At 38.9% G+C, this 15,575-nt stretch overlaps 1 protein-coding gene across 6 annotated transcripts in view; it reads left to right on the plus strand.

The window, feature by feature from the left end:
- The window catches only part of STXBP4 (syntaxin binding protein 4), an 80,708-nt gene that overhangs the window by 45,689 nt on the left and 19,444 nt on the right, over nt 1–15,575 (plus strand). For 5 of the 6 annotated variants that reach the window (XR_001863599.1, XM_017739176.1, XM_008637576.2 and 2 more), the window contains one exon: nt 6,525–6,582. Coding sequence is in view for 5 of the 6 variants with exons in the window: in XM_017739176.1 (XP_017594665.1) it covers nt 6,525–6,582 (58 nt within the window). In the remaining variant the exon portion in view is untranslated. Of the gene's footprint in view, nt 1–6,524; nt 6,583–6,876; nt 7,542–15,575 lie in introns of those variants that run through there. The other variant, XM_017739177.1, reaches the window with a different exon arrangement.

Here is a 15,575-nt window from a genome sequence, read left to right on the forward strand (position 1 = left end):
ATTCGTAACTTGTAGTGTGTTCAGTCAGCAGTGGAAGCAATAATGTGTTCTTGACTCATCCCAAGGACAGCATCATGTTAACAGTCAATAGTGGGAAATTGCAAAAAAAAGCCTGCAATTAATTCATAGAAAGGAATATTTTTTTTTTAAAAAACGGGAAGGGGGTGAGAAAAATGTAATGGGGAACATGCTTTTACTGTTTTTCAACCTTAGCAGGGAGCACTACCAGCCCTGTGATCCTCGGGCACTGCATTTCTCTCACTGTGTCACCAATTGAGACTCAGCTATTGCAGCCTTTAACACTAAAATAAAACAAATCATCTTTAACTTGGCAAACTAAACAGATGGGAGCCATTGGAGGATAAGGAACACTGGTATGATTTCTTTTTCTTTCTAGCCTTTTCTGTGAAAGAGGTGGATTTCTGCATTCGTCATGTTTCTGGTTTTTCTGTATCGCCTCCACCTTATCGACAGATTCTTGACCACAATAAGCCAAATAATTTGGAGGGATTGGTCACTGCATTCTTTTGTATTTTCACTGGGCAGCCAATAGCATTTTAGAAGCAGTGTAGGTGAAAAATGCAAAAATCAGTGTCAGATAATCATATGTTAAATGCATTTTTAAAAGGAAAGAATAAGAGCCAGTAGATCATGCAAAATCCAGTGTTTGGTCAGAAGGAGCTGGTCTGAAACCCCTCCCAGCTTTCACTATCCCTCACCTTTGAGGGTTTATGCTCTCCTGAACTAATACCTAAACAAATGTATTGCACCCATGACTGAAATGTGATAATATTGAGAGACAAGCAGCCTCATGGTATCTTGGCCTCCTCAAAATCTGTTGTTGAACATCTAACTATCAAATGTGTGATGTGGAAAGACTTTGGAAGCCAATTTATTCGAAGCATGTTGAAATAAACTTGGTTTTTTTGATCCAAGTTGCTAATGAATTACTTTATTTCTGAGAGGTGATTATTTTATATTATTTTGACTACTACTAAGCTTCTGCACAGATTAAAATGAGCATCACTTCCTCTGTTTGCTTCTCATCTTGTTAACAGTCCAAATTGCTTGGAACCTACAGCACCTAAGAGTTATGGGAAAGTAGATAATTAGTCTTTATCTGAAAAATATGTAGTTTGGAGGTTTATTTTCTGTTATTTCCAGTATTCACCTTCTGAAAAGGTACAATTTTAAAGGTAATCCTTTATCCTTCTTAAAGACATATAGCAGGAACCTCTTAGCTCAGGTGACTGTAGCTCTCACTCATTTCTGAAGATCTTCACACTGAGCAGAGTTGGTTCTAACTTTGGATTTCCTTCCTTCTTAGGTAGGAGAGGAAAATGACTGTACTAATGTCTGACCACGTGCTGTTTGAGGTCATTCTTATTTCCTTAAATTTTAGCCAGTTGACTGGTCATTGTTCATAAATTGCAATTGCTCTTGTATTCAAACTATTTCTAATTAACTGTACCAAGCTTTTCACAGACAAGTATTAGAATAGAAGAAAGATATTTATAGCAATTTGTAATTTGAGAATTAGCAAAAAGATCTAAAAGTTGTTCATATAATCCTTCAGCATGAAACACAAACTATTTAATAACTCCTTCTAAATTGTAAATTGTAATTGTTTTAATCCAAGATTAATGAGTTTGCCAACATAGATGGGTCAATATGTTATGATTAATAGGCACTGGGAAAACACAAGCTCATCTTTCACCATGCCCTGAATGTCCAAAGTAAGACAAATACTGTTCCTGAAGCCTTGTTTCTAGGAACAGACTGAAGGGAGACAAGCCAATCTGCCAACCATACTCTTAAATCAACAGAAGTTTCAGTTGATACTTTTTGCCAGATGTCTCCACTTGAAGACTGCTGAGTCCCTCTTTGTTTTATTAAGTGACCAACAACAAAAGAAAAGAACAATTTCTTTAAAATGGAATTGGATATGTGAATAAAGGAATGGAATGTCCCCTCAGCAGAGTATTATTTATGAAAGGAAACATATTTGGTTTTGGGAAGAGCACTTGAAATGATCTAAAGTGACACACAAGCAAATGCCAGAAGTGCATATTCACTTCTGAAAGCTGTTTTTCTGAACCTGGGTGTTTATAATTTAATTCAAAAATGGCAAAATACAGCTTGTACTATTGATAGCATCAAAAAATAAAAGGCCATTTTGTGCCTGCACCCCACTGAACACTCTGGACAAACAAGGGTGGATATTTCTCCACAGATTTTTGCTTCAGCTGTGTCAAATTACATAAGTCACAGAGGGGTTCCTCTGCTGGTCTCACAACGTGATACCTCTGGTGTCATCTCTGGGATATTCCCATATTCCAGTAGCACTCAGGAGTCCAAAACCAGGCAACTTAGAACCAGCAAATCAGACCTTCAGCTTTCCATCCTCTTTGCTCAATAGCTCAGAAATAGTGGCTCAGAAGAGAAGAGCCAAAGGCATCTGGGATCTTAAGTAACACCTTTTCCTTTATTGTTGAAGCCACATGAAGAAGGTTTAAATGTTGATAAGAGCTGAAATCGATGGCTATTGAAAAGAGATCAGAATTCAGAACCACATTTATCAACTGACAGAGAAAGCTGGTTTTAATGTCCTATAGCAAATCTTCTGCATCAGAAACCCTTTTAGCATGTAATTCCTGTTTCTAAAAAAATTTCATCATTTTTGAGACTCTGATACTAAATACAAATAAATTATCAGGAGATAAACGGTATGAGCTGGCCCATACTCAAGTATGTAAAAAAGATATCCTTGTTTCTGTTGTTGGTCAAGGAATGGGTCGTTGTGAAACAGAATATGTCAATAATATGTCTTTAGCATTCCAGATAGATACTACATCCCTTAAACTAGATATTAATTCCAGATACAGACTGTTCACCCATAACAGGAAGGGTATTGCAGTCATAGACCGTTTTAATGACGGGTAACAGAGATGTGAAAAATGCAGGAAAGTAGTTTCTGTTTCACAGAAGAGTGCTTTGGGTGAAATTGGCACCTCTGGTAGGCAATTGTCCCTAAGCACTTCTTCCAGATTCATCAGAGATGTTTGGTGCCTGCTTATAATGGAAGGAGGGTTTTAAACTGTGGCCTCAAGGCCAAAATAAAACACTTAAGGACATACTTATCTTGCAGCATCTAAATAGGGCAAATCTAGATAGAATCCTAGTGCACGGTGCATTTCTTTGAGCAATTCTGTAGGCTCTAAATCTCTCATTTCCTTTAAGTAATTTTGTCAAAAAATAAGCAAAATAGAGCATTTTTGGATTGCAGTATTTTGATGTCAGTCAGGACTGCAGTTTTGAGTCAACTGAATATTTTGCTGTGGTATCTGTTTTACTTTCATCTGCTGATCTCCACATATCTTTTGCTTTAATGATTTTTAACTAGATTATTTAGAGGGAAAAAAATCACCCAACAACATTACTGCAGTGTCTAGGTTTAATAACTGCCCAAAATGAGGCTTTTCCCATAATACATGTATTTCCCCCTTTTTCCTTTAGAGGGATTATGCCATGTGCAGTGTTACTGAGGGGAGAGCACACACATTCTCTCTTGGGAACTGCAGGCAAAGTCTTCCATGTCTGTCACTTCCTACGGGTTTATAATTTGGGCTGATGCTCATCTCCTTTTTTCTGGGACCCGCAGTGTCAGTGCTGGTGCAGTTTTTGTCCCGTTAAGCCAAGGAGGCAATAAAGATCGATGAGCTCCACATTTATCAGGTATCAGGAAAGTTCTGTTTGCCCAAGGGCTTCATTTCCTCTCAGCTTTGGATAAGTTCAGAGCAGTGGTTATCCCAGCAGGCATCTCGGGGAAGGAGGAGCAGTCCCCAGGGACCCTGACCAGCTGTAGTGCTGGGGTGCAAACAACAGCAGCCGCTTCCTTGGTTGTTTTTCACAGAGAATTACAGACATTTCTTCGGCATTAACCCTAATTAAATGCATATACTCAGAACAAAATGCTGGTAGGTTATTGTGTATTTTGACTGAAGTGTTTTCTCACTTCACCTTGCAGAAGGTAAATAGTCACAAGTATTTGAATAGCAAGAAGCCCTGTATTTTCTGCTGAAATGAACTAGTTTTTAAATACTGTAAATCTGTAATTTCTTAAGATGATCTATGCAGACAACTGCAGGCAAATATATTATTTATGAAGATTCATCAAATAGACTGTAGCAGTTCACACGAGAAATTATAAATATGCAGGAAATCTGAGATTGCTGGAGTTTATGTAGGTTAAATCCTGTATATTTCAGACTGCTTTTCTGACTTTTTCAGCTCCTTTACCTCCCATTTACTCCAGGTGAGAGCTTAGCAGCCTTTCAAAGCAAGTCCTGAGACAGACAACAAATTTGACCCTGGGGGGTGTGAGAAAATAGAGCAGGAGGAAGTAGATCAACTTATGAATGATTCATGGAGACAGCAAGCTTGGAGGAAGTGGAGATGATGTCTGGGGAAATACGATGCAAAACATGAGAGCTTCCTGGCTACCAGGGGAAATACATGAAACAGAAGTACAAATCTGAAAGGGAAGGAAAGTAATAAAGGGAGCAGCACTGAAAAACTAGTGGAGAGCAAGTAAAAAATGTGGAAAATAAAAGCATTAAAAAACCTACAGATGTAGGTGGAACGTGGAAGCATATAAAGAATGGATAGGATATACAATCTAACACACACAAAGTCAAAAAGGCGAATAAAGCTCTGGAGATATCTCCAGTTTCATTTCTAGGCAAATGTATTCAGTGTTTTTGAAAAGCAGTCTTCAGTGTGTAAGGGAAGAATACAGAGCATCAGTTATTGCTACCTACATAGGGTTCTTCATTTAGAAGAGAAAAAAAGCCATAATTTTAATCAAATCACCAGTGAAAAAAGTGTAATTATGACTGATAAATGAAACAGGTGATGTAGGGGATCCGTGTGAGCACAGAGCAGATGCTGGGCTTTTACTCATAATTGAGCAAATTTGTTGTCATTTATTGGGACATGCATGTTTCATGCAGGAAGAAGGAAAGGCCAGGGCAGATGGAAGCAATTGAGGGATGAATCCCATTGCCATTTAAATAGTCAGAAAATATCCATGCTTGAATAAAGGTCCCATCTTTCATGGGAGAGGAAGGAAGAACCACTGAGCATGTCTAGCATATTTATAACTTAAAACATCCTTTTCTTCCTCCCTTCATAATGGAGTCAGAGCCTGAGAACTTCTACGCAGCATCTACCTTGTGTTTAAAGGGAAGTAGCTGTGGATTATTCTCTTTGAAAGGTAGTGGGCGTCATGTTTGGAGGAACAGATTGTAAAGATCTGTTCTAAACTGAAAATGGGAAGAAGCCTGAGATAAGTGACTAATGGGGGTAAAAGTGATAGGGAAAAAAAAAAAAAAAAAATCAATCCAGTGGGTTTTTTCTTTTTCAAGCTGTACTGACTGATCACGGTGCTGTTCTAGTTCCGAATTCTCAAGTTCTCTTCCTGAGTTCTGGAGTTTTGGTTACTTTGGCTCCTCACTTGGTGCCTACAGGTTTAATTCCTTCTGAGAAGGTTTGTACCAGTTCCACTGTGCCCCGTCCTGATTCAGTAGCTGTAATGAACTCTGTTTATACTGGAGAACTGAAGTTATCCCTCCCCAGACTTCTAAGAGAAGAACCACACTAGAGACAAAGGTGTGACAACAGAAGAAAACCAGCCTTTTAAAAAAGACATTTAAAAAATAAACATGTGCACTTAGGCAGTCCTGGGGAGGAGGCAGCTTTCAAAGCTCAGATGGTGCGTGCAGTCCAGCACATTTTCCAAATAAAAGTTTTAAATCTAAAGCAGGCTCACAGATGGTTCTAATGAGCTGGTCTTTGAGATACACTGGGACTTGAACAAAAATAGTTTAACTCCTAAGACACTAACATTTTGAGATGAGTTTCAGGCAAAACACTTCAAGAACAATTTTTCTTGAATATTTAAATTTCATATATATTTATATATATATAAATTTTATATATATTTTATATGTATATACAAGCCAGTTTTTTAGGACCTTGCACTTGCCATTATATACCTTACAGTACAGTATCACAAAAGTGGGAGCATTTCTGCACAGTGACTGATGCTTTTTTTCTCCAGCACTTTTCAAACCCTACAAAGAGTTAGTTTTGAGCAAATAGTTATTTAAAAGGTAAAGATTTGTTTGGAAAACTTAATTTTTAAAGGAATATAGGGTAGTGCCCTACTAAAAGTATTATTCATCATTCTAGTAATAGAAATGTCATCAAATGATACTTATCAAAAAGTATTATCTAGTAATAAATGTATCATCAAATCATCAAAGCTAGTAGCTTCGTAGCACAGCATGTATTTGTTAAATTGTATTGTTTATATTATTACATATTACAAAAGTAGGAATTGGTTTATAATCTTTCTATGATACTGTTTGAAATTACAGCATTGTAACTTACACTGCCTCAAAACTATGTTCTCTGTGTCACTTGAGCTTCAAGAGACTTCTTATGTCTTTATCTCCTCTTAGGTCTGCCTTATGGATGGGAAGAAGCTTACACAGCTGATGGAATCAAATATTTTATCAAGTGAGTAGTTCTGGGGTAAACAGGTCAAAGTTGAAATAGAAGCACGTCAAAATAAACACATTTTCAGTCCTAGAATTAATGGAAAAATTTATTGCACATTGTACTGTATGCTGTTGTTTTTTCTAGAATATAGTGGAGATTAATTTATATAATATGGGGTTTTTTTGTTATTCCTCTAAAAGATTGAAAGAAGTGGCAAAAAATATAATTCACCTCCATTCCATATGTATTGTGATCTAGTTAATAGCAAGTTATTCTAGTTACTGAAATTTTCACGTTGTTTAATTCTTACAGGTGCCAGAAACACAGGGTTTTGCAGGTGGATTTCTGCAGTCTCCTTAAACAGAGGAAGGGCAGCAAATAAATTACTTTTATCCCGTACTCTTCCAAAAGTCATGTAAATAACACTGAAGTTGATGCATTTACTGGCCAAGAAAAGTAGAGGTTTTTTTCCTTTTTTTCAAGCACAGTGCTCAGTTGTCCTTGCTTCACCCCGTGCTGCCTCGAACGAGATGTATTAAAGCAGACATGGCTTTTTCTGCAGAGGTTTCCAAACACTCTGTATACGATCCTGCATTCCAGCTCTAATCAAAGGGTGCCTTTTATTTTCAGGCATATGTAGGTTACTACATGAGATTTATACCCAAAAAAATTGTCGAAAAATAGCTTAGGAAATGAAAGTGAATTAAAAGCCAATTTCATAGTCATGGAAATAAATACAAGAGCAACTATTAAAATAGAGCACTGTTCCCTTGGGCTCTGTTCATACAGGGAGACATGATAGAACAGCTGGGAAGTTAAGGTGGATGCTGGACTCTTTTCTGGGTAATACTCTGGGTTTGTACCTGTGTAACTGGAAACTAAGCTTGAAGATAGTATTATCAAAAATAGCAAATAAAATTTAGAATCCGAATAGAAGAAATGACACATTCTTGAAGCATCTGTTCTGGGTTTTTTTGGGGGGTTTGTTCCTGTGTTTCTTGTACAGATAAGTATCTCAATGACTCAGCAGAAAGCTGGATTTGCTGGATATGTGCAGACATTTCTTTCTGAGCTCTGCACTTGGATGCTGAACCATTGCAGATGTGACAAGCAGATGCTTATTAGCAACAGCAGAATCTCAGCTACTCTAGGTGGTGCAAGTCTAATTTGCAGAAAGCATCAGATGTTTTGCATCTTGTCCCCACTTGCTGAAACTCACAAGTTCACATGAAAAAGCTTTTTCAGGAATTTTTGCAGATCTGACTTAGTGACTCTCTTCATTTGCTCCTGGTGACAGTGCCCAGGTTTTCCATTGCTGTTACCTTCTGTAATCTGTCCTAAAAAGTTCTGCCTGTCAGTCTTTGTGAGGAAGGAAGGCAAGGAAAGTTTATCTATTTAATTGCAGAGAAGGGTGTGAAATCACCCTTTATGACCACTGGCTAAAAACTTCTTTTGAGTGGAATCACCACACTGAAGTGGTGTTAGAGCTCTTAATGCAGCTCATTAGAATGGAGTTAACTGAGAATTTCAATAACACATCACTGTAATTAATATTATTTTTAACGATTTCCTTATTTTGCTTTCATCACTGTTTCCAAATGCCTTTGCAGAGTGTAAGCCAGGCTGTTTGCATGCCTGGCAATTCATACCTCTTACTACACTGTTTAATGTGTATGAAGTCAGCTGTCGAAGTTAACTGTTTGGAGCAAGGAGCAGGGCTTGCACAGACCCTTGTTTCTAACATCAAATGGTGGAGATTTCAGGGTGAAAATCAACTTTGAAAACATCCTTTTTCTAGGAGGAACTCAGTTGAGGGACCATTTTATCAGCTGATCCTTTCCAGTAGGATTTAATCTTAATTGTTTAAATGGGAATTATCAGAATAGTCGATACTTCACAGCTCTGGTACTAATGCTGTCACCTTGTTCTCTTTGGCTGTGAATGTCAATCCTTTTATTCTATTTTAGAATCCTTTCATTCATTTTTAGTCCAGTCAAAGCCATGAGGGGCTTAAGAGTATTTCAACACTAGCCCACTTCCCTGTGTACAAATAGGAAAACATGTTAGAATTCTGAAAGTGAGGCCACAATTGAACTGGTCTTATATGTGAATTGCCATTTTTCTTACTGTGCACTGAGGATGTATAGAAGCTGCAATGGCTTTGTTTAAATCCACAGCAGCTTTACAATATGCTAAGGACAATCAAATATTATTTTAATTAGCAGTTGCCTTCAGTTCCAACATGCTTTATTGGGCCATCAGGTAGCTGAGTCCATAAATCTATACATTATAAATCTAATGCAGTAAACACCCCAGAATGGAATCTTAATAGCACATAAGCTTGAGACAGCTTGCTGTGAAATTTCCATAAATATCTCTGAAGGGGTGTAGCAATATGAGGTGCATGAGAAATCAGAGTTTAAAAGAAGCAAACCAGCTGGCTTGTGTTACACACTAAAGTGAAACCCACTTACATGAATAAGTGACATGAATAAAACATTTACATAGGGTTGAGAAGCTCCCTGTACCTACCAGGGAAAGCTGCATCTTGTCCGTGAATCCTGACCTTAGGACAACTTTTGAAATTGTCACTTTATCCAGCAAATCATTTCAGCCTCAGTAAATTATTTTCAGTCAATCAGGTTGTCAGGACTGCTCAGTGCTGCAAGTGTGAGAAACCACCCTTTAGACTGCTAAAACTGACCTGATTCTGGGCTGGCCATTAAGCTCATTTGTACAGGTTTACCATGGAATAGCAAAGTGTAATGGAAGACTCTCTGAGTTACAGCTCAGTGTGCACTGGAAAAAAGCAAGTTCAAGTGTCTTACTAAAATAAAATAAATTAACAGTTATCAGAAGGACAAAAATTACAACAGTAGATAGGGATCAGCTTCCTTGCAAATGTAACTTCTCTCCTGCTGGGCAGTAAAGGTGGAATTTGGGCCTGGATATGTTTTAAGATAACTTGGTATACCTTAACAGAGAGGACAAGCACTGTTGTATTTTTATGTAGCAATACCACCATTCATACATGGCACCAGATTCATGCCCCATCAAGAGAAACAAAGCACTGGTGCCTGTGTCCTCACCAATTTACATTTGGAATTTCAATCCTTTTTATACTGGCTGGGTATCCCGTTCTAATGTTTAGTTGTTCTCACAGTGAAGAATATTTTGTTAGTCTAGTCAAAATTTCCCCTGAAGCAACTTATGCCCATTGCTTCTTGTCTCTGACCAACATCTTTGTGAGAAGAGTGGGCTGAACAAACCCAATTCCTTCAACATTTCTTCATGTGCCAATTCTCCAACCCTCTCATCATCTTGGTGACCCTCCTCTGGATCCTCCCCCATTTTTCCATTCTCTGTCTTGAACTTGGAAGATCAGTGTATTGAAGAGACCCCACATAATAAGGTAAAAAGGTCCATTAATTAATTTTACTTATGGTTGATTAAGGCATTTTTAAATTACTGATTTTCTAATAGAAATTCCTGTCCCAAGCAGGCATTTCATCTGTAAGTCCCAGAAACACAAAGGGGCTAATGAGCCCTCATAAAGTATCACCTACACCCAGATGAGTGTGAGAGCACTTACAGTCAGCTGGGAGGCATTAGGATGGGAAAAGTTTTGTAAATAAGGGATAGGCCATCTTGTTCACTTTCAAAGTTTTCATGTGGCTGGTTTTGCCCAGGCTTAGTTCAGGCATTAAATGAGTTAACAAAGTGTTGTAACCAACCACCACTAGAACAAAATCTCACTTTTGCTGCATGCTCTAGCACTAAAATCCAGCAGTGCAAACAGTGTCCATTCTATCACTGAATTTATTTTGTGAATTAGGAGTCTTTGGGTTTAACTTTCAAGTAGGAGAAAGATTCTGTGCAGAACTGCCCTCCCAGGGAGGGCCATATCTGCTAATTAATGGTTATATCATGCTAGTTTAGAATCACACAGGAACAGCATAAAACCCCAGAGCTGGGACACACTAATTTTTCCCTAGAAAACCCATTCTAGTTAATCTCTTTCATCCTCCCACTATGTTCACCTTTAACATATGGCAGCTCTGTATCATGAGGCTGGCACCTAAAATTAGGTAGGGCCTTGCTATGCTCCCTCCCACTCCCACCCACTCCTTGCATATGTATGTGGTTTGTAAGGACCAGCTGTGAATTTTACCCCTGTAAACACTGTTTTTCTAGCATTTTAATAGAACTAGATTCCAAATATTCCACACTAACAACTATTTTCCTCAAGAACACTTATTTTAAATTTTTGTTAAAGACAAGTAGAAGTTCTCAAATATTTTAGAACTTTTGGGATCTTTTCCCTTAGATGTACTAGGGCCTGTGATGTTTTCTATCTTACAACAAAGGGGAAACAGTAATGTTTCATTTAGGATTATCTTTCAGCAATTTATCTAAAAATCAGAAGTTTCCCATGGAGGCCATGTGTACTTCAGGTGCCTCCATTGGAAGGTGGAGAATTTGCTCCAGGTTAAGTAGAAGCCTAAAGTCAATACTTAAAAAATACAGATTAATAAAAACCACACATGATGTGTTCTAGTGGATTTTTAAATCATGCCTAAGAAATCAGGTTTCTACTTGGAAAGCAGACACATCGTACTTAGATATTCTATAAAATTGTATTTTGTTTGGTCTTGCTTGGGAAAGAGACACCATTCATTTTGATGAAAACTGGGCATTCATAGAAACTGTGTATCATTTTAGCTGAGCTAAGAATAGCAGAGCATGTGTGATAGATGAAGAACTTCTGTAGTATAAACATGGATGTTTTACAGCACTACAGTTAAAGGTATCATCGTAAAAGGAAAACAAATCACAGTTGATTTTACTTAACTGCATGGTAACTTGAAAATACAAATTTGTTCCTTTTATAAATGTTCTCTGCACATTTCTACTGCTCTATAAATGAAGGATCCAAACCCCAGCACACTGAGGTGTGTTCAGCTCATTCCTGAATACTCTGGTAATATTACAATATCCTGGTTACCTGCAGGTTATCTCAGCATGGGTTGGAGTTGCCCTTGCTAGAAGACTTCAGTGAAGTTCAAATCACTGCAGACCTGATGTCGAAATAAACTTGTGTATGTTCCACTTAATTTTCAGTCAGTTCAGAGCAGCAGACTAAGAAAACCCGTGATCTGCCATACTGATTTCAACATGGAATTGAAATTCCCCTGGACTGAATCCAGTGCCAGCTCTGCACCCAGCTCCCTGTAAAGCAGTAGGCAAGTTACTTGCACCAAAATTAGCAGTTATCAAATCATCACTGTAGGTGTCCCCATCTTAACTCTGAAGTTTTGTGGGTAGGAATGGGTAATTTGAGGCATGCAGTGCTGGTTCCACTGAGTTCAAAGAAAGCTGCAGTTACTTTACGTCTCTTAAAATTTGGACCTTTCCTATTTTACATTTCACAAAAAAAAAAGGAGGTTGTTTTTGAAAATGTTTCCTTTTACCTGTCATCCTCAAATTCTCCTGAATGAAAATAAAGAATAGTTATATAGTTACAAGTAGTGGCAAATATTAAACAGAACTGGCTGAGCACTAACCAAGTGCTACCTGCTATTACTGCTGTTCAATGTACAGGGATCCAAATTTGTCTCCATCCATCAGCTTGGCATCAGTTCACACACCTCAGATGTAACCACGTGAATTTGGGTAGTCCTGACATGTTTCGCTTGGATTTTTGGAATTCAGTTTCTCTGATTCTCACTGAAATCATTTTCCATGACTATAAGGAAAATAATCTCAGATGCAGAACTAGGAAACTTGGCATTGGATTTTATGATAACATGAGCTTGTAATACAAGAATGTTAAGACCTTAAGCTGCTTTTGGTTGGGCAATCTTTTTTTTCCTGAGAGGTTGTTTGTTTTCTAATATCAAGAACCAAAATGGAGAAACATTCTTTCAGCTTCCGCAGATACTGCACACTCTGTCCAGCTTCTGGCCTGTCACAGAAGGCATCTGTTAAAATTTCTTCTGTGAGAAAACACAAGAAAGTGAAATTATTTTGCTCCCTGGGTTTTGGGAGGGCCATCGGAAGCAGATCAAAGCACACAGCAAGGTTTTTTGGGATGTGCTTCATCTGGAGCAAAATCACTGCTCCAGGTTCATGTCAGTTTAGTACACAAGGAGTTTAAACAGTAGCCTTCAACGTGCTCTGATGCATTTGCGAATACACAGCACCAGAATTTTTATGCAGCTCACTTAGAGACAGCACTGTGAGTAACTGCACACATTAAACCAGCACTTCCAGAGGAACAGCACTTGGCTGGTACTGGGGAAACAGATTTCAGGTAGCACTTTCAAGCTGAGAAGTGCCTGTGCTGTCACTCAGACCTTAGTTCTGATTCAGCCTTGGCTCAGATACTTTTGTACTGATTTTATTTTAGTTCAGGCCATTTGTTTATTGTTGACAATTTTTAATGATGCAGCACACACTATTTGGCTGGATAAATCTTCTTCCTAGTGATTGCTGCCCGCTGAAATGGCTCATAGATTTTTCTGAGTAGACAAGGGTTTAATTGGTTTAATCAAGGAGTAAATAGCAAGACTGTCTTCTGGGGTTTCACTTTATATCCCTCAATCTTTAATTAATACTCAAGCAAAATCTGCAATCCGGGAGGGAAATACAATAAACATTTATGTTGCCTCAGGACACAGCTCCATGAGGTGACAAGTGCTCTTGATTTTATTACAGCCAGTAAAATTAAGGTCACTGACATCTTCCAGGACCTGCCCAGCATCTCCTGGGGTACTATTAGAGGTTGTATGGTCTTTTGAAATGTCTTGAAAGAGGGTACAGCTTAAATGAATTTTAACAAAAAAGGAAAAAGAAAAAATGAATGTTCCAGTTCAAATAATCTGATCTTGATAAATGCAGTGCAAAAACCCTTCCCAAACTGCCTTTAGGATTCGTGTCTGGAAACTGTCATCCCTAGATGCTCTCAGGATTGATTGATTGATAGATAGATTATACTTCCATCAATGTAACTCAGTTGTTTTATTTTGCTCTGATTGCTTACCCGCTAAATGAAAATGCTTTAGTTACAGCTCAGAATAAGTTATTCCTCACAGATCCTCCCAGCATTTGCTCTTCGAAATAGCAAGAGTTTTCCAGTGCTTGACAGCATTTAATACCTGCTTTCCAACCACTGTCCTTTCCAAAGGGGCTTCCAGCCAATGCAGACACCTTGGCTGGCTCTGCAGGTGTGTGCTGGCTCTAAGAGAAGAAGAAACAAAAAATGAATACCAAGTTTAGATTCATAAGGGACAACAGCAGAGTATTAAAAGCACTGGCTCTGGAAAGCTGAGAAATGGTTCAAGTTAGGAGTGCATTCCCAAAATGTGTGACCAGCAGCTCCACGTTACATTTAATAGAATTATAGAGTGATTTAGAAGCAAGTAGAGATTTGAGGGCAACAGAGTTAGCCCACTTCCAGCATTTTAAGCATCCTGCCTACCAAATCTTGATGTATTTATCTAAACTCCACAGCCATGTCAGGGTAACTAAAGGCCAGCTATTGCCATGATCCCATGAACTGCCTTCAGGAGCAGCAGCTCCCTGGAACTCCTGTAGATGCTCCATTACGACCTGCTCTCATTGGGAAGGGTGATTCTCTCTCCCTGCCAGGATGTGAAGGTCCTCAAGATGCTGCTGCAAGCTGGGACTGCTCCGCTTGTATGCAGGATCTATGTTTGGTTGTGTATTTTCTAATTATACAACATTTCCAAACATGCCCAAGGAATTCTGATCATGGCTTAAGAGGGTTGCTTTAGAGATGCATGAGAATAAGAGTTGAGAACCTTCTCTGAGGAGTGGAATTTGGGACAGTGGGTTTGAAAGGGAAGAAGGATCCTTGCAAAGCAAAGAGCTCTCCCAAGCACAAGGGGAACAGGAACAGAAAGGCCTGGAAACGAAAGACAAAGGCAGTAATTCAAGCAAATCTTGAGAAGCCATGTGGAGTCCAGCACAGAGTGACACACAGCCTGTGCAAGAGCAAGCAGGGAGGACAGCAGAGTCTCTACATGAAGGATTAAGTTTCAGGATCTTCATTCAGGGGCATTGTTCTTTATTTTCTTATAGTTCTGGCCCTTATTAGCCTCCAAGCCAGCAGTGCCCAGGGCCTGCATGCCAGTGGGTAAGGAGGGGATGTGGAGTTCATGTTCCCAGTCCTCTGGCAGATGGCACACACTCCTTTCACAGGAACTCCAAACCTTCCCTCTGGGAGATGCATGTAAGTCTAAAAACTACCAAAGCACAATGTGGAATATATTTCTGGGTAGTGTAGAGCATGTCCCCTTCAAACCTGTTGCATCTACATCTAGCAGTGCTATTTGCTGCATTTTTTAATGATTATTTCAATAGCAACAGTGAATACACCAAAGGGTGAAGCCCACAGGGTGTGCAGTGCCCCTGGCTCAGGCTCTCAGCAGCACTGGGGGCCACCAGGGCTTTGCAGAGGTTTTGTGCAGAGATCAGGAAGAGCTTCATCAAGCATCAATATTCTTCAGCTGAGCACTATTGTATGTTAAAGGGCTAGTGAAGATTGGGAAATGAAGAAGAAGAGAAGATTAAAAGTTTAGCAAAATTACTGCTATGGATTACATGGATTTAGTTTATGGGGTATGCTCATTAAGGAGGAAGACATGGGGTTTGTGTTGTTTTACACAAGCAGAGTTTCACTTTCGTCTTCCATACTGCTCAGTTTGGTAGAGAAGAACAGGGCTCATCTGAGGCCAGAATTCGGCTTTTTAAGTTCAGATACAACTAAATCTTTTTTGGCCCCTAATGAGTAACGGTCCCTATTCATTAGGAGAGTTTGACTGACTAATTGCTTAAGGCTGCATCTCCTCTCCTGAACTGATCTCAAACAAATGGGTCTTGCACAAGACAGCTCCTTTTAAAGCTCAGGAACAGTGGTGCAATTGAAACATTGAGCCAGGTGTTGTCAATGTCATCTCATGTCAAAAGGGGGGGGGGGGGGGGAAACA

Source organism: Corvus brachyrhynchos, unplaced genomic scaffold, assembly GCF_000691975.1.
Source record: "Corvus brachyrhynchos isolate BGI_N302 unplaced genomic scaffold, ASM69197v1 scaffold407, whole genome shotgun sequence".
In the NCBI taxonomy this organism is placed as follows: domain Eukaryota; kingdom Metazoa; phylum Chordata; class Aves; order Passeriformes; family Corvidae; genus Corvus; species Corvus brachyrhynchos.